This window comes from Pempheris klunzingeri, chromosome 4 (genome assembly GCF_042242105.1).
Source record: "Pempheris klunzingeri isolate RE-2024b chromosome 4, fPemKlu1.hap1, whole genome shotgun sequence".
NCBI classification, from domain to species: Eukaryota; Metazoa; Chordata; class Actinopteri; order Acropomatiformes; family Pempheridae; genus Pempheris; species Pempheris klunzingeri.
The window spans coordinates 11,176,876-11,196,741 of NC_092015.1; the positions used below are offsets into that span (position 1 = coordinate 11,176,876).

The 19,866-nt window shown below is 42.2% G+C and overlaps 2 protein-coding genes across 2 annotated transcripts in view; one reads left to right on the forward strand and one right to left on the reverse strand.

The window, feature by feature from the left end:
• Window positions 1–6,332: 6,332 nt before the first annotated feature.
• Window positions 6,333–6,992, forward strand: LOC139200146 (uncharacterized membrane protein C3orf80). The gene has a single exon (XM_070829381.1). The coding sequence runs from the start codon at window positions 6,333–6,335 to the stop codon at window positions 6,990–6,992; it is 660 nt and encodes a 219-aa protein (XP_070685482.1).
• Window positions 6,993–10,872: 3,880 nt separating this feature from the next.
• ift80 (intraflagellar transport 80 homolog (Chlamydomonas)) overlaps window positions 10,873–19,866 on the reverse strand; it is a 31,097-nt gene continuing 22,103 nt past the window's right edge. The window contains exons 7-17 of the mRNA XM_070829091.1: window positions 19,488–19,606; window positions 18,819–18,893; window positions 18,233–18,396; window positions 18,082–18,146; window positions 16,126–16,261; window positions 15,863–16,010; window positions 14,453–14,624; window positions 12,761–12,850; window positions 12,383–12,555; window positions 12,072–12,195; window positions 10,873–11,549 (exon numbers count right to left, since the gene is read on the reverse strand). Coding sequence (XP_070685192.1) covers window positions 11,439–11,549; window positions 12,072–12,195; window positions 12,383–12,555; window positions 12,761–12,850; window positions 14,453–14,624; window positions 15,863–16,010; window positions 16,126–16,261; window positions 18,082–18,146; window positions 18,233–18,396; window positions 18,819–18,893; window positions 19,488–19,606 — 1,377 coding nt within the window. The 3' untranslated portion in view covers window positions 10,873–11,438. The remainder of the gene's footprint in view (window positions 11,550–12,071; window positions 12,196–12,382; window positions 12,556–12,760; window positions 12,851–14,452; window positions 14,625–15,862; window positions 16,011–16,125; window positions 16,262–18,081; window positions 18,147–18,232; window positions 18,397–18,818; window positions 18,894–19,487; window positions 19,607–19,866) is intronic.

A 19,866-nucleotide genomic window follows, 5' to 3' on the forward strand; every position in this document is an offset into this window, starting at 1 on the left:
GCCCTCTATAAAGAAGCTGGAGAGAGGTGAACAGGGACAAAGAGCAACACCTTTGCACAGAGAAAATGGGAGAGAGGCTCTGGAGATCATCCAAACGAAAGATTTCACAGGCAACCTCAATGCATAATGCATAGGCCTAAGAGTTGGCAGTTCACTGATATTCTTTCCCATGCAATCAATAGGATGAACTCCCTATAAGAAAGCACAAAAACAGCTCAACAGAGCCACGTTGTTGTACTCAGATACAAGGTTTTGGATCAAATAGGGACAAATGTTTCGTGAAGTGTAAGTTGGTTTAATAACAGATAACTCCTGGATTCAAAAGCCATTGACTTGTGACCAAACCTGTGGTTTCACTTACTATCATACACCCCCTTTCCCTTTGATTTGAATTTGCATCAACCGAGGCCTATATTTGTTCGGTCTTTAGCTTTATTTTATACATTTTGTCATTTTTCAGCAGTCTCTTTGCTGTTGCCATCGTATGTTATTTTTTCTCATCTCGTCCACTTATTTCTGTGAGAAATAGTAATAAATACAATAACAGTTATTATAGTTTTCATTATAACGACTCTGAGGCTGTACAAGATGATGCTTTGTGCTAAATGCTGACTTTAGCATGCTAACATGCTCACAATGACAACTGTGTGTTTTCTAAGAATTTAGGCACATCTGTCCTTGATGTAGTGTTTGGATTTGACACCTACACAGTCCTACTAAGAGGTTCTTGGGACGGTTTCATTGTTCCCACTTTCACTTGAGGGGATTGAATTTAATTGTTGTGCATTTCCAAATATTAACAGATTTCCTGTCTCCAGACATCCATAAAACTGGATGGAGGGAAGAAACGATGTGAGAGAGAATCAGAGGGAGATCATAATTTAGGCACCAAAGGGGATAAAAAGCGGTTAGTTCCTGCTTGATCTCTGGGGAAGTTGGATGTGAGATTCTGAGTTGAATACCCCTCTTCCTTTCCTTCCTCACATTAGTTTACCCCTTCCCATTGCATTCACAAACCCCTTCACTCTATATTACACTAAGCCTGTAATCATTTCTGTGTAATGCGCGTTATGTCATGGCCTCTTTTCCCTTTTTATCTTTCCCGCGTTCTCTCTGTGCTGTTGATTCTGTATTTCTGAGCCCTCGGGGAAACCTGTGCATTCAGGGGCCAGAAAAGAACAAGTCCCCCGATGTAGTGTGGGCGTATGGTAGGAGGGACGCGACTCAAGGCCGTAGTTCTGTCACCGTCTGAGACGCAGACCCCCACCTCCTTTAGGAGTGACTCAGCGCTGTAGTGCGGAGGCAGGGGGTCAAAAATCCCCTGCCCTCCGCCTCCACTCAAAACATGTGGGAATGGGAAAACTTTATCCTATATTTAACCTCCAGGTGTCTGTCTGGTTTGTGTGTGTCTCAGTGACTGAGTCATTGGCAGCTGCTGTTGTAGACGGGTTATCTTATAAGGGGAAAATGAGTTGGGTCTTCTTCTTAGGGGGTTGGTTGGGGGCTTTTAGCAGTCTAGGAAAAGCTCTGTGTTTGCCCCCTAATGCTCCACACTCACCTCCCTCTGATGAGAACTTTCCCCATTAAATGTGCCTAAGGTTTAAGTGTGTGTACATTAGATTTGTGTGAAATGCAGATACTTATACTATGAGAAAAGACCGTAATTGTGTATATCTGATTTCATTCTGCGCTGTCAGCTGCATAATATCACATAATGCAACAGAAAAACAGTTCCCTTCCGTATAAATTAAACAGAATTTAAACAGAATTTGTTACACAGAGAGTAACATTAGTGAGGTTTAAGATCTTGAGTTGCTTATTTCTGTGGCAGTATGGAAGGACGGTGTTCCCAAAAGGTAAAATAGACAGTGATTGATGAACAGTGTAACTATATAAACCTTTCTTGGCAATATAATTTCAACAGAAGGCGATGATGCTGAGTCAACTCACTTAGTGCTATTACCCATCAAACCTGTCTAAACGATAGCGCTGCAGTATAGTCTATGATCATCATAAGGGAAACCATATACTGTCATCACCGTAAAGTCAAAAGGCCCAGCTCAGCACAAACCTCCCAACTTTTTAAGAGCACTGAGACAGAAAAGGGGATTTTAGCCCTCTATCTTCTGTTAAGGATTGTTTGGTCTCAGTGCAGATTTTCTCCTCAAAGGAAGTCAGGACTCTGACTCTACTCCAAGCCAAAAACGACACAACGCTGGGAGAGCGAGCCACATAAAGGTAAGAGGCGCACACTTTCTTTCAAACATATTTGCTAGAAGTGACCACATCCACTCACTTGTTTGGTTGAGATCTGAAGAAAAGCATAAAGTTTATACTACGCAGTGTTCTGAATAAAGTCTGTCCCCACATGTCATCCCTTCAACCATATCCCACTCAACTACATATTGTCCAGTGACGTTAAAAAAAAAAAAAAAGGGAGAAAATGCTTGAAACCTCACAAAGACACCCACACAAACGAACTAAAACATAAATATAGTCGCTCCATACTCCCAACACACACACACACACACACATGCAATGCTGTACTCTTAAAGACCTCTGAGCCAGCAGAGCGATAAGATTAGAGGAAGTATGTGGGTGTGAAATAGCTGTGGTGTGGGACTTTCTGAATTCACACAATCTACACTGACTGCAGGCCCTGCTTTTTATTAGAGTTCAAGCTGATGGGAATACACAGACGCTGATGACACCCACACACGTATCCTGTAATTCTGGGCTAAGAACTGCACAGATACAGTATTTACACACATAAATAAGGCAAAACTTGTGCATTCATCCTCATGTTTCCCACACATATCTGTTCTTCTGCATGCTTATAGAGCAGGAGATGTATGTATGGACGGCATATCACTTCATGTAAACATCAGATTTTCTTAAATACAGTAAGTAAAGAAGTCACAGAGGCTGACGTTGGTCTCAGGGCAGTTACCCTGAGGTTGTGACTTCTGCTCTGGTGCAAACAAAGCGAAACCCAGAACCATCAGTGGGTCCATTAACAAAGCCAGAGGCCTGACAAGGCTTTCTTTGTTTCATAATTAATGCAAACGTGATAACCGTGACATTGACAGTTGGGCGGTCCATACTTCAACGTCTCTGACACGTGAAAATGAACGCTGCCATTCATCATTACATAGGGCTAATGGACCCCATAAGACTGAATTATTAAGCACAACACAAGAGACCTTTGTGCCAGATTAATGGAGGCATACAGCACAGCACATTCATTACACTGATATAGTACTGTCAGTGTGTTATTGCATTAATTGTTAGCCATACAGGAGGCTCAAACTTCAAATTATTGTGCCAGTTAATGCAACAGGAGCAAAGTTGCCTTTGTGTTGCTGGTGTTAACAGATCTGCTGTGTATATACGCTGCTCGCTCTGTATCTATTGACCAGTATCTGCATTTCTGCCTCTGTTTGCATCAAGGATTCACTCATCTCATGATATCTGTTGGGGCACAGATACTCAATTTTCTGTAAATTCTTTTGTTTTTCTTTTTAGTGCACTGATGTGATGTAAAGCACTTTGTAACGTGTTAAAAAATGGTGTTTTACAAATAAAGTTCTACTACTTACTAAGTATACATGCATTATGAGAGACCATAGTAGTAGAATACTTGTCCCTTTGTGTTTCCTATGGGATGTAGTTGGTCTCCAATTAGCTGAAAGCGGCTCCTAGATGGACGAAGAACAAGAAAGAGGGGAGGAGGATAAAAAGAGAATTTATTCAATCAATCTTACTCACACAAGAGCTGCACTTTGTGGTGGATTTCAGGGAAGGAGAGAAAGGAGGCAGGAAGTGGTGGGTTAGAAACGGACCTGAGGAGAAATAGAGAAAGAAGACAAACAAAAAAGGAAAAGGGAAAAAATACTGAATGTTATGTACTTTTCATTTATACTTTGAATTTTCGTCAGGATGAATGAAGTTCTTTAATATCGTATTTCTTATCTTACCTTCATAGTTGCTTTCATAGGTTTGATTTGGGTGTGATTGAAAAGTTTAACGGTCTCTGGTTGCACTCTCTACTGTGGAGATCGCAGCATGTTTCTACTTTCCAGAGAATGAAAGCTGTGATCAAAAATAGCAGTTGTTACCTATACATGTCAGTAACAGCCCACTGGGTAGCAGAATAGCAGAAGTTCTGGGAAAACCCTTGAAACTATGGACTGAAAAGGGTTTCTCTCGGAGCCACTGTCCACAGGCTATTGATTGTGTATTTGTTTATTTGGTTAGAAAGGGGCCCTGCTATCACATTTCCCTAATCGACACAGATCACATAAAGAAATACGATGCTGCATAAATTAGGCTGCATGATGTTACCCTTCCACTGAATTTCACGTCATAATGCTTCAGTAATTAGATTTGCCTTATTGTGCATTAGGCCTTGTTTAGAAAAGAAAGGAATACAGACTGGCTGTTAGTGACAAAGAGTAACATGAAGACAAGAGGGGGTGAAGTGTTCCTGTAATTTAAAAGGATTCCCTACATGATTTATACCATGAAGACTTGACAAAAGGCTGTTGAGGCCATATCTCATGCCCTTTATTCAAAATACAGGCTAGTAACAGGCTATGGTCCTCTTTGTTCTGCCTTAATATCATAAATCCAATTCTTGGAGGAGAAGGGGCCATAATCCTTTCAAATCCAATAAGGGCATAAGGCTTTAAAAGTGACCTTGGTCACTCCACAACCACTGACGAAATGTATTCATAGTGTTACTGTTTCATTGCAGTGCAACAAACTCAGCAGACTGGTCTAATTAAACAGTTAACACTCAGTACTTGCAGAGCAGCTTACTGAGCCGTCTGTCATTCTTGGATCTTATCCATCTATAGTGTAAATTAACACGTTGGGCGAGGAGGCTGTCGTTTAAAGTGGAGATTTAGTTTTATGGTTATGTTCTTCATTGCTGCAGACACATGGCCCTCTAGGGTGATGCTGGACTAATGTGAATCCAGACACTCTTCTAATGGGGGGCCATTACAGCCCACATTGTAAGAACTATTCATTTTTTATGAGGGGTAGATCTGTTAGCGCCTTATATCAGGGGCCTTCACCCTTACTAGTTACATCTGGTGCTGTGTCCACGCAGGAGTCAGTGAAGGTACACGTTTACAGCGCTGTTTAGCCTTTTGGGGGCGATGGATTATGAAGTGGGGTCTGGGGACTTGCAGGGATGCTTTAGAGGTTCGCAGGCCCTTAGTGGTGGGTTGAGTAGATCTACTCAAGTACTCTACTGCAATATGATTTTTAGATCTTTGAATTTTTATTTCCGTTTTGTGCATCTTATATTCCACTCCAGTTCAGATGGAGATATCATATTTCCTACTCCACTACCATATATCTGACAGCTTTAGCCATCAGTCAGGCTACTTTACAGATTAAGATTTCATGGAGAAACACATGAGGAGTTTAAAAGAAATGTAAATCACTGTTATAGATTTAACCATCAACCTAAAGTAGTTCCAAGTAGCTCCATCACAACAAACTGCTATAGTAAAATCACTTTATCAATATCATTGACTCTAAAATGCTACTTAGACATAAATAACTATAATCTGATAATATGATAAACATTATTTAACACTCTCAACACGTTTACATGCAGGCCTGATTAAGTATTTCTATATTGCCATATTGCTGCTTATACCTATATAAAGGATCTCAATACTTGCTCCGCCACTGCAGATTGAAGGCTCGTTTAGTTTGACAGGCTATCTAAGCACAGGATTTCTCAGGATTTCTCACTCTGTCTCTCTCCCAGCTGTGGTTGTCACCCCTCCTACATGTACAGGATTCCCCACAGAATCCTACCAAACAACATAAATCCCGGGGCTCTGCAGCAAACATTGAACTCATCTGAGGGAGGGAGGGGTTGTTGAGATGAAATAATTGGGCTCGCAAGTCTTTTGGGCAGTTCAGGTAAGGTTGAATGTGACAGTGTCAAGTGATGGGGGGGGGGGGGGGGCATATCATGTGTGGGCTGCACCGGTGTAAGGACATGCCGGGGAGCTGATAAAACTGTCTTCACGTAATAATGATGTAAGATTATTCATGTCTCTCATCACTGCTCCCTCCATTCACTGATGTTGCTCCCCTCCTATCGCCCATACTACAGCAGACAGGTCGTCCTCAGCGGGGGGGCACCTGCCGTCCCGCTCCGCGCTGCAGTGGCTCTGAGAGGATGAGAGCACATGATTAGTGCACAGCTGGAAATACAGGCAGACCTGTAACACCTGGACGGACTTTGACACTACAGCATCTCACGCACGGGAGACGCAACACGCGGACTACTTCTCATCCCAGAAATGATGCCCCGTCTGCCGGGCGGCGGCAGGACACCGTGCGGCACCACTGGCACCTTTTTGTCGGCATGTCTGCTCTCGGCTTGTGAAGCCCTCCGAAGCTGCGGGGAGGTCCAGTGCGGCGATGGCCAGCAGTGCTGTCCGCCCATCGTCACCGGGAACGGCAGCGCCAGCTCCGCGGTGCGCTGCTGCAAACTCCCCATCCACATTTTCTTCGACAACGTAGGCTGGTTTACGCGGAAGCTGTCGGGCATCCTGATCCTGTTGCTGCTCTTCGCCATGGGCTACTTCATCCAGCGGATCATTTGCCCGCGGCCCCGCCGGCACCCGCACCACGACCGCAGCGAGGAGCCCTCCCTCTTTCACGGGCACGCATCGGCGTCCCAGGACTCCCTGCTGGACCGGTACCCCGAGTACAGCCTCGGGGGCTTCGCCTCCCCGAACCTGCCAGCCTACGACGAGGTCAAATATTTGCCCACGTATGAGGAAAGCATGCAGGAGATGCACAGGGACCGGTCCGATGATAACTTGCTGGCGGAAAACGAGAGGAGCGGGCAGGGCAGGGTGAGAGCGGCGGGACCGAGAGCTGGAGACCAGAGACGGGATGTCCTGGAGGTGTCAGGACCGCAACACAGCCCAAGGACATCACGGAACTCTGTCTGATGGAAAACAGAGATTGGGCAAAGCTACAGAGACAAAACAGCATTCTTATTTTAATATAATCAGGGTAATTATCTTGCAGAGATATAAACTCAAGTGCAATTATAATCCTGAATGTTAAGAATAAAGGAGGGGGGGCTGAGAAAATGTACGTGTTTAGTGAGATTATGGAGGATTACTCGCCTTTTGTATGCAAATGGCCGCTTGGGTTAAGGAAAGGAGATTATAAAGTAAGCGAAGGCGGCTGAAATTGATGCTCTTTGTGCTGGGGACAGCTAATTTGGCTCCGGTACAATCGCATTAAGTTTTACTTCAGCACCTCAATCATAAGTGGCACCGTGAACCAGTTTTTCTTCTGTCAAAATCTCGTCCTGTCTCAGTCTTAATGCTAAATATTCTGCTGAACCTGAAAGACCTCCTTTCTTTTATTTATTTCTTAATGGATTTGCATGCAAAAGCAGGAATATTTAGATTTTCTCCCTCGGTGACCTGCAATGTGGGGATGTAGGAGGGAGTGATGGGAGGAATATCAATTTTAATACTTTCTGAGGTACACATTTTTATCTGCCAGCTTTCGAGCAAGTTAAATTATAGCAATATTCTCTCAAACTGACTCTAAAACACACACACACACACACACACACACACACACACACACACACACACACACACACACATACACACACACCACATCACTGGGGGTTGACAGATGAGCTTTTTATCATGACCTGAGCCATGTCTGATATGCCTCCTGCAAAAGCTGAAGCCACAGCAGAAAAGTGCAGTTTTTGAAAATGCTCTGATCCTGGGGGCCTTGCTGCCCAAGGCTACGTGTATCAGTGTCTCCCAGGTTCTGAATTCAGGAAAAACAATGGCAGAGATTACAGCTGGCATACGGATGGGGCTTTGGCTGCCAGGAAACAAAGTTGTATTTTGATGATAGCACGTCAGACAAGATCACAACTGCTGCCCCAAGCAGAACTGACATGGCCCAGCTCAGACCAAGCAAAGACAAAGGAACATCTAACAGGAAACAAGGATGAGACAGAGACAGAGACAGGAGGCAGACATACCCCCACAGCTACTTGTGTGTTGACCACACTGTGTAACTGTCTACTGCTAATTTGCATTTCTGACAAATGAGACGGGGAGTCATTTTTTCTCTGGTGACATTACACACTCCTAATTACATCAGGCTTAATGGCCCATTTACCTGAATTCAAGATATAGGTCTATTTGCCATTAACTGTGCATTAAAATGCCTCATCATGTTACAAGATTGAAAAAGTTCATTTGTCCTTGGGCGTTATTTTACTTTGGCATTAACTGGATGTGCGGTAAACTGTCACACTTTGCATACCCTCTTTCCAGCACAGACTTGAATCATTAATCATTAATCCCAGGCTAAACGAGAAGAAGTAAATCACTGAGAGAATCTCCATTAGGGCTGTAAGTAACGATTACTTTCATTGTTGAATAACCTGCCAATTATTATCACGATTAACTGACTTATTGTTGTTCTATATACTGACACACAACGAATGGTGAAAAATGTACATCCTAGGTTCCCAGAGCCCAAGATGTTGTCTTTGACTTGCTTTTTTAACAATAGTCCAAAACACAATGATATTTAGTTTACCATCATAGACTCACATATGAGAGGCTGGAACCATTCAATTTTGCTTAAAAAATGACTTAAGCGATCAATTCTCAATCTTAATCATTACCAAAATAGTCGCCAACTAATCGTTTCAGCTCTAACCACCATTATCAAATGAATCTCTCTAGCTATGGCAAATGAATAAACTAATTTACGTGCCTGTCCAGACTGAGAAACCTTTATTTACCTATACTTCAATCATAAAGCATAAAGCATCCAGTGACCAAGCTCTAGGGGAGTTCTGTGCCATGAGAAAGACCAACCCATACTCGTCAGGACAGCGTAATAAAAGGGAGTATATCAAAGCATTCTTATTCACCACACAGTAAAACTTCAATTTCTGTGAAATGTTTAGCTATTAAAATATGGAAGAAGTGGCTGCTGAAGCATCTGTATCCGCAAACCTAGACTTCACAATTAGAGACCCTGAGCTCCGCTAATGTTCCTGACAGTAAACGTCTGAGTGTGATTGTGGTGGCTTGTGTAATCCAACACCGCCAGACCATGATGGCAGAGCCAATAGTGAACACTGATGGCTTTGCTTTCCAGAGGGAAAATTGTGGGTGGGTGGAGTTTGCACTTAAAAGCATTAAATCCATGCTTAAAACCCACTGATGGGTAGATGAGGTGGAGTATGTGACCCTCAGATGCATGAAGCCATGTATGAGTGCTACTCCAAGCATGGGGAATGTGAATGTTAGGTTTCACTCTCTCCTTCATTGTCATCACCGTTCACTGGGAACCAGCTCTAAGACTGGTTTGGTAGATGGTCTTCTACAGTCTCCAGCATGAATCTTTAAATCACATCACATAAAGCTGGGACGTCCACCTGGCATGGCAGAGGACAGTGATATAAGTAGTTTTCTTAAATGCATCAAAACTTAACACATACTGTATGTGCATAAATGCAGAGAAGAAAAGAAGACATGCACACAAATAAACACAGAGATGAATACACGACACACACACACACAAAATGGATTTGGCATTTACAGCATTAGAATGTGAGCCAGTGATACAGTTATTCTAGTGCTCACTGGACCAAAGAACAGACAAACTATAAAGGTCAAATCAATGAGCATTATCCTCCTCATAAATTCTACATTATATCTGGGAAGTGTATTTTGGGGGGGAGCTGCATTGTTTGGCCGTCAATCTAATATATGAGAACCTGCTAGTCACTGAATGTGAGTGCAGCTCTGTGGTTTAATAAAAATGCAGTATCCATTTAGTATTTTGTGTCAAGTGTAAAGTGAAGAACTAGGTAAGAATACCAAATATATAGGTCTAATAAATACATTGTCAGATTAACTATTTTTCATTATCAGCATGCAAAGAATCCTGGTCACTAGGATTGTTAAAGGTATTAAATGCATAGTTTACGAGGAAGTATGAATACGGCACACAATTCATTTAAATTCTCATTTTCACTGTGTGTGGCCGCTCTCAGTGGTAATGCATGCGAAACCTGACTCCTCGCTGATAAGTCTTTTCATAGATTAATGGTGTTTGGTCTGGATGACTATGGTTTATCACACAGTGGGAAGGCTTAGAAAGAAAGCGGATGGAAGGAGTAAAATAAGAGAGAGACAGTGAGTCAGAGAGAGACTTAGGCTAGCTAAAAGTGTGGGCCGCTGAGGGGAAAAAAAAAAAAGCAACAGCATGAGAGAATGAACCCATTGATAGATTTTCCTACATCTACCGTATTCTCTGATGTTTCAGCATCTGTGGCCACTCACAGTTTCAGGGATTATGCCGATCACTTTCTACCGTATCTGTCCACATCATCGTGATATGGTCTAGCAGTTGTTCCTGGAGAGCCCTGAGACAGATCTTCTCCCTCATTCGTCCCTCCTGAACCACTAGAGGAGATGGATAGGCTATAATGGTCCGCTGATGTGCTGGCCTCCTGCCAGCCAGGGGGTGGAGCTGCATGGCAAGCAGTTGGTTTCACACCTCAGCAGAAAAGGAAATACAAGAATAACTCAAAGCACATAGTGTAGATATATTGGAGTCTAAAACACACATGCACCCAGAAATACCCTCTGGGTGCATGTGCAAAGCTGAAAAAACATCTCAAAGATACCCTATGATCTTTGTATAAAACCAGTGAAGCATCAAGACATTAAAGGAATATAAAAAAATAGAGAAAGCAAGGTAAGAGAGAATATTTTGGCTGAATACATACAGTATTTCCATTGTTTTTATTAACTGGCATTCTTAGTGGGCAAGAATATATAAACCATAAAAATGTCTATACATATAAAAACACAAGACAAACATTGTCCACAAAAAACAAAGCAGTACATTTTGTATGACTGAGCATACCAAGTTCATTTTGATAAATGTAAAAACAATCCACTTAGAACTTGACACACTGGAATCACTGAGAAGCTGATATGACAGAAAGGCCATAAAGGTGTTGTTGCTGAGAAATACAGATTCTCCTATTAAAAAGGTCAAATCATCCACCCACAATAACACAACGCCATGTACAATGTTTTGTAAATGTTTCACATTACGCATATGTATATGCATCTATTACAGGATTGTAGTGTAAGAGTTGAAGTGTCATATTCTTCATGGCCTTCTACTTATAACATTTCCAAAAGTCCCCTTGTGTTTTTACTTAAACTCACTGTATTAATGGTAGACATTGTGCATCAAGTACAGAATGTTTTTTTATTACTCTGGGACCGAGCCAAACCACCTAACATTCACAAAATGTCAAAAACACATGGGAATCAATTTCTGCGAAGCTGGTGTTTTAGAGAACGGTCATGTGAGCATCAGCGTCGCGAGGTCACGCTGCTCCTCACAGAGGCATTAGCAGCTTTCTCTCTCTCTTTAGACAGCTCCATCTCTATCTTCGCCTGGATTTTCTCCCAGTCCACCTCAACCTGGCAGAGACGCAGACAGACGAGATGAAATGAGATAAGACGAGCTACTGTATATTGCTTTGATCGGTGTGGGATTGATAACGCAAAGCAGCTAAATTAGTCACATTACATGATGAGGCAGGGATCACATTGGACGCCTGACAAGCCTGCTGAGTTTTAATGCTTTTCCCGTCCCAAACCTGATCGCACTGAGGAGTGTTTTTTGCTGCGAGAGGCACCCAACTAATGCTCCTCTAAGCGATCAGTGACATCAAACAGCTCAAGCAGTAGACAGCGAAAAGAACTAGGCTTTCCTCCATTTTTGGTTTAGTTTTGCAAGCTCCTCTGAATGGAGAACAGAGAAAAAGCCGAAGTGACATGGAGTGTTTATCCTGTGAAAGTCGAGCAGTGGCTAAAAAGCTGAAAACCCACGGGACACAATTAAAAACAGACACCGTCCACAGCTAAAAAGGCATCCAGTGTGATTGCTGTCCAAATTAATGCTTAATTAATGCAGTGCAGCAAACAGCTGCCCTAACTTACCCCTTCAGCGTACTGCAGGAATCTCTTATTGGTCTCCTTCCTGCCAAATTTTTGCAGGAACTTCTGCCTATAGGCCAGCACGGTGTCCACATGGGTCTTGTGTTTGACTGCCAGCTCCAGTGCCCTGAACACAAAATGACGTGATATAGATGCACACCCATCCTGTGTGGACAACTATGCTTCACCAAAACTCTTGCTCAAACTTAATTTTAGACCTTCTCCTAAAAATAACCCTTATGTGAGCCTAGAAAAAGCATCCTCCAAAACGACTTGTCTGTCATATACACAATCACACAAACGCTAAGTTGTACCTCTGCCAGTTGAAAAGGTCAATGCTGACTTGTATGGCCTGGTAGATGAGACCAGCTTGTAACAGAGTGGCCTCGGCCTCTTGGACCTGCCCGCTGAACAATAGCATGTGGGCCAAAGACGACTCCTTAGATGGCTGCTCCTTTATAAAGTTGATGTACTGTACCCGCGGTAACTGAAAGAAGAGAGGGAGAGGACATGCAGAGAGAAAAGAAAAAAAAGATATTGTGAATGAGATGCCTTGAAAACTATGCTCTTTGACTTACCTTTTCTGTCAAAATCCTTGAAGTTTCAATAAATTTAATTTTGTGTTTTGTGTTGCAAGTTATGGTAGAAAATCAGTGTGTTCGATGGAATTGACCATTAACTAATGCTCTCACCTCTCCAATGGCAGCATAGGCCATCTCCGCTGTGGTCAGCTCCCTGCTTGCCATAGCCATACCAGCGAGGCATGCCCACAACGTTTGGTCCTATAGATGTAGGGAGCAGAGATAGTGAGGATCTGAATATCTGACCATCTGACACAATGACCTACAGACTAGTTTTTGAATGCATTTCCCCATTTTCCATTTTGTTTTTCTTTTTTCACATACTTCTTAACAAATGTTTACTTATTTACAAATATATCATTTACTATTTCTTGACCTTGTGATTTATAGCATTTCTTGTTGTGATAGCTGCGTTTTTCAGTCGTCCATCTCAGGTGTGTCTGATAAAACACTTCTATTTTAATCAGTCAGCTGTCTACACATCCAAACACACACTACCTTGTCCTAAATGTTTAATATAAAATGTAAAGTAATTTGAGTGATTGAGAATATAGCAAAGCATGATGGGGTATGTGCGTGTGTGCACAGGGACAGGTTATGACGGTGTCTTTGCAGTCATTCAGCTTATATCCTGGCAGGTCTCACTGTAGTCGTGCTCCACGGCATTAAGAAAACACACATCACACACGTAAAAACAAACATACACAGACATTTGCCGTACACATCTATGAATGCAAACAAATGTGTCACCACTTTATTACATGCAGCTGCATTCATTAAAATGAAGCCATAACCACCAATTGGCCAAGAGTTGAGCAAACTTCACACTCGAGTCACCACTCTGTAATTCTCCCTTTAATCAGTGTCCATCACTAAGACAAACAGCTCTATTCAGAAACCACTCCTGGAAACAATAAATAACACTGTCAGCCACTGCCTGAGGTCATAAACTTGATACTTGACAAACTATCACAATTTCAGGCGAAACCTTCCTTTGGTGTGACTGTATCACAATTAGATTATAAATGTCATGTACTCTATGCTATGGATGTTTGTTTGTGTGTATGACTCTAAACTATCACATGGATCAACTCCCATTAGTTGAGGCCTTACTGACAACCACCACTGTGATTCTGGGAAAAGCCTTCTGGTGAGGGTTTACCAGAAGTATGGGAAGGAAGGGGGGTCCAGGAAAAAATCTCTTTAAACCAGAGACTCTCTCTGCATCCTTTTTGTCCAACCCTCCTCTTGGTACTAGCGTCCATTTCTCCAGGGTTGTGGTTATTGCATCATCGTTGCCCAAGAAAAGACACAGTCTAACACTGCATTTAATATGTGTGTGTGTGTGTGTGTGTGTGTGCATGCATGCATGTGGAGAGTTTACACATAGTTGGTATTTATGAATGAGGTCTATGGGGACTAAATCCGGTAAATGGTGTCACCAGGCTAATTGAAGGCTAATTAAAGCCTGCTGGTCTGCTCCCATAAACCTGTCTACTACCTTCTCATTTCAGACTCTTTGCATGCGTGTGTGTGACACACACCACAGGAACCAGGACTGTGACAGAGCCCTAGACTGCAGGACATGTCGCGCTATCTTGAGGCCACTTATATAAATAAAAAGGCAAAATACAGCGGTAGTTCTGTTTGGGTATCTAAAATGTAAAGACATACTTAAAATATACACAAACACTACCACTAGATGTGAGAAATGATGAGGCAGCAGGTATAGCCAAGTTCAAACCGACAATTTCTTCACCAGTAAAATTAGTTCAAATTAGTAGAGATCCGCAGGTATTTTACCTTGGCAAAGCGGCAGAGGCGTAGTGCATCTTCCCAGCGTGCAGAGGTGCTGTATTCGTGTAGGAGGGCCGGGTATGGAGGTACACTGCTGTACACCAGTGAACCGTCTCCTTGGCGTAACGTCACCTTGGTGCCAACGTAGCTCAGAACTTGGGGTGCACGGCTGAACTCACTTTTGGGGGGACAAATATGCACATCAGAGCTACAACAAATATATGTGAGCACATCTTAACAGCAATCAGCAAGGAACACTCTCTGTCATTATTGGGTGTGAAAAAAGTATGAATGCTTTGGGGGGAAAAGACTGACAGTTCAATTATATAATTAGGGTAATGCAATATGTTTAAAAAAATAAGTAAAACATGATTTATCGTGTTAACGTGTAGGGGATGAATTGTGCAAATTAAGAAAACAACAATTAACTTATTGACCATGTAGGTTTTGACAGTGTGCGTGTGTGCCAGAATTTCAAATACAAAGAGTAATTTGTGGCAGCCCACCACATATACAATTTTGCTGAATTGATGAAATAACTTACTGACAGTGCTGCTTTTGTAACTTGCACTGTACTTGGTCCAACCAGCCTTCCATCACCTATTTTCTAAAAACCTAGACACATTTGTAACATTGGAGCCTTTATATTGGTATATTTATTAACTCGTACCACTTGATATCTCATGTTCCCCATTTGCACATTGCATAAAAACAAACTTTTAATGACTCCCATGATAAAATCTGGCTTCTGGAGAACCAAAATAGTACAAGCAAAACAACAAAAAAAATTGGAAAAAATAGCAACTCAAATTGAGGCTGTGTTAATAAGCAACCAACTGTAAAACTTGATCCCATTAAGAGTCTGAAAAAGTATAAAAGTATATGTATAACAGCAAGCCATAAACTGCAAAAAAATAAAGAAGTATACAGTTTGTACTATATGAGGACAAATAAAAAAAAAATGTGCAACCAAATGTTCAAATTAGTGTAGCAGAGACATGCAAAAGTAGTCCAGGATCGCCTGTGTAGACAGTGCAGGCACTCTGCCTCAGTACCTCCTGTACTGGCTGAAGCTGAGCACTTTTGGGCAGGAAGCATTGTACAGTCTGACAGCTGCTGGCAACAAACAGTGCCTACAGCGCTTTGTGTTGTACCTTGGGGAATGAGCTTGAAGGTGCAAAAAAGCAGCTTCTATCCCTTTTTTCAGCTCTTATTTTACATCTTTTCATGCTACTTCTCTTCAGTGACTGTTTTAACCTCATATGAAAATAGTGAGGGCAATTTGGCTGGATTTCTACTTCTCTTTGAAATTCTGTCCGGCTTCTAATTTGAACATAACCATTCTGGTGAAAAGTATCAATCGTTTATGCTGAAATGCCAGCACATACGCGAAAACTAAGGAGTTTACATGTCTACCTGCCATCCTTTATGTACAGTGTTTTCGGCAGCAGTTCCTTGTCGGTGAAGACAGCACTCGGGTAGTACCACACTGTTAGCTGGTTGTCTTGGACTCCACACAGGATGTTAGCAGCATCATTCCATGCCATACTGTGAACCATGCTACCTACAGGACAGACCACACATACAACAAACATGTTCATCCGACGTTAGCGAAACTTGTATAGAAAAATAAAGAGAGTCACTACACTTCATGGCAAGTTCCCTCCTCCATGCCTCACCAATTTTGCAGATTTTGGGTTCTCGCCCAAGATGACGTACAGAGGTCAGGTAAAGGTCACGGTTCTTGTCTACCAAGGCAATCTTCCTCTCAGTGGATGGGCCACACTGGTCCAAAGCAACATCCACCACCTCCAGCTACATATGAATAATGACACACACAAGTCCAAAGGTGAGAGGGGACTGAAGAATGAATGATGGAAGGACGACAAAAGATCAGGAAAAGGGAGAGAGCGATTTGTACCGTGACCGAACAGGCTTTTCTGCCAAGTGTGTGTGTGTGTACACAAGACAGAGAGAGACAGATAGAGAGAGAGAGAGAGGGACAGAGAGAGAGAGAGAGAGAGAGAGAGAGAGACATCAAGTGGGTATATGTGTGTCTGAACCTGCGTGTGTGTGAGTGTGTGCGCGTGTGTGTGTGTGTGTGTGTGTGTGTGTGTGTGTGTGTTTGGCCAGAGCCAGCTGGCTTCGGTGCAGTGTCTTGGAGCTGTGGAGTACTGGCAGACAAAGCCATGATGACAAACAGTAAGTACAGCTACCTCTACTTCTTTTCCTTCCATTCTAATTCTTTCCTTCTTTTTAGTCTCTTTCTTTCTTAGGTTGACTCCAAAGCCCTTCCCCCATTCTCTTCCTGTGTCTTTACTGTCTGTCCCCCTTCTGGACATGGGTAATTTTTTTTAGCACAGAAACTCATTCTGAAAAGACTGTTCCCATTCACTAGGTCTATATAGATGAAATGCAGCATGTTTGAATCATCACAGTGAACAATGAACCACTACCTGTAGCTAAAGCTTAAAGGTTGCAGGCAAAATATCAGCAGCCTCACTAGTTGACTTTTTTTGTGTAGAAGACATACAAAAATAAAGAGCAGCATCAATCCAATAACGCAGGCTGGGATCTAGCTCAAATATTAGTGCAACATTTTAGGGAAAAATGTTTTTAATGTTAGGATATTTACAATGACACAACACACTTCGACAAACCACACAAAAGTGAGATTTATGCTTTATTGTCAACATTTTCACACAACTTGCTCCACATTTTTCTAATAAAAAAGGCTTTGAGAATGACAGTGATGAGTCATCTCCCTGTGCCTCTCCTGAACAGAGCTGTTTCTAATGTAACCTGCAATCCTATGAAATAATATTGTTACCTGAAGTTGGTTAATATTGTTAGTAGCATGCTGGCTAGCTAGGCATGCTAACACTCTTTGCACTGTTTGTTTTTTCACTCTGCAAAGGTGAAACACCCTCTTTAGATACAAAGTATCTCTTTTATAGTCACACCAGCATTTAAAATAGCTAAAATCTGAAATCAATTATTTTCAATCAGCATGATGAGCATGGTAAGTGGAATTGCAAGCAGAGTTTGAGTAAATTTGCACTGTGCATTTTTAGTAGAGGTACATTTTAGGGAACTTTAACACAAGTTTGTACTGTTGACCAATTACAAACTGTATTGATGGTAATGACCTTTGAGGGAACAGAAAGGAGCACAAATTCTTAAATAAAAAAGCTACCACATTTGCTATTTTGTACAACCCACATTATGGGGTCACTATGTCACCAAGCTTTCAGCACCACATACTGTATTTTGCAAGGACACACAAATAACTTTCACTGTGCCAGTTTCTCGTGAAAGCAGGCACTCACTACTGTACCATGAACATGGCTTTGGTGTTGCTAGGTTATGATGATGTTTGTGGGAGGGGTTAGTTTGAACTTAAGCTAGTAAGAATGATGAATGATGATAGGGGGCAGGGTGTCATGTCCTAATAGGTATAGCAACACACAGGAGAGTGAGAGATATGATATGACTTGACACCAAGACAGATATCAGATTACAAAAAAGATGATTTTTAGCTTACAAGTAGCTCCACTAGCTTCCTGTGTGTTGCAGCAGCAGTTTCAGTCAAGTATCAAGATATGTGCTAACTAATCACTCAGAGGATTACTCACCTTATGAATCAAGGGCTTCCCATCGCCAAGGGCTTTCCCAGTCAGGGCATCAAAGATAAGGATGACTGATAAGGAGAAAGGAGAAGAGAGCATCGTAAAAGGACAGTCATTCCTACTTATATCACTATAGTGGTGACAGTGATTCCCTCACCTTTTTCATCACTCTTGTCTCGGATGGCAATGGTGTCGTTACTAAGCGAGACACCCTGGGCATTTAGGATGTCAGCTCTCATACCAGGGAACCTGGGGGAGGATATCAATCGACCCTCATAGGAGAACGTATACAATCCTGCTCCATCCACAAGCAGAAAGTGTCTGGGGTGGGGGAGACAAGAGTGAAAAGTGAATCAACTGACGCAAGCAGGTCATTTAAACGTGTAATGCACATTAACATAGCCTTGACATACTCAGCAACTTACTCAAATTCAACTGTCTATTTAGCTCTATACTGAGAGTATTGCACAAGAGCTACTCCATAATAATCTAATTTCCCCCCAGTGGTTTCACTCTCAGCCTTATTGTATGACAGGGCTGGCTAATCTAGAGCCCCTGTGTGTGTGTGTGTGTGTGTGTGTGTGTGTGTGTGTGTGTGTGTGTGTGTGTGTGTGTGTGTATGCGTTTGGTCGTCTGCTTGATGATTGGTCAGTGTGGAGTAATGAAGCATTAGGGAAGCTGATAGATGATCAAGCAGCCTGTTCTCTCTACTTCAGGAGCAGTGTAACAAGAGAGAGACTCACTTCTCCGCTTGCAGGATGAGGCTCACTGTTCCCTCCTTCAGGTCAAAGATGAGGGGAGTATTCCAGTTCCTTGAGCTGGCACACATAAGCAGCACAAACACACACAGTAAAATGTGTGAAAATGTGTGTGCAGAAGTGAGAAAACCATGGAAACATAACCAGGAAATGAAAGGAAGCATGTCAGTAACAAACAATGTAAAACAAGCATCAAGTAGAGCAGATAAATCTACAGATAGGGCATAAGGGGTGCAGTGATAGACGAGGACTGACACAAACAATAATTACACAAATAAATAAAGAAGTAAAAAGGAAAAAAACATCATGACACAGACTTTGAGGAGTCCTCCTGTCGTCCATAACAAGTTCAGAGACTGCCTGTGCTCTTAATTATGTCATGTACATAACATGCGAAAAGTAAAAATGACACCTCAAATTAACCTACCATATTTCATAACACACGCAGAGATGATCCGATAACCCTAACCCTGACAAAAATTTTGGTGCGAATTTTGAAGGCTTATCTATTTATACAGCATGGAATTTCAGTATATTGCAGTTGGGTCTGAAGATTATGGTCAGTATTTGGTCATTAATCTAAATGAGCATGTGTCACACAAAACCCTGATGTGAGAGGAAGGAGAGGAGCGGAGGGAGGAGTGGGCTACTGACTTGTAGACATAGCACTGGAGGGAAGTCGCGACCACTAGATGACCGTATGCCAGAGACGCTTTGATGACTCGATCTCTAAACTCCAATATGTCCACTGCATCGTTCATCACATTCCTCACCTGAGAAAAAAGATGGAAAAGAGAAATGGGGGGAAAAAAGATTAGGAGCTGAATTAAAAAAAAAAAAGATGATCAGGAATGAACAAAGTTCCCAAAAATAAGTGAACAGGCATAAACTTTATACTTCTGAGCAAACACTTTACATTTAAACACGCAAACAACAAAGGGGGGCACTGGCTGCACTAACAGAGGGGTGGACATAGTCACGTACACACTGGAGTGAATTTATTCTCAGTATACACAGGAAACAGTCTACAGTA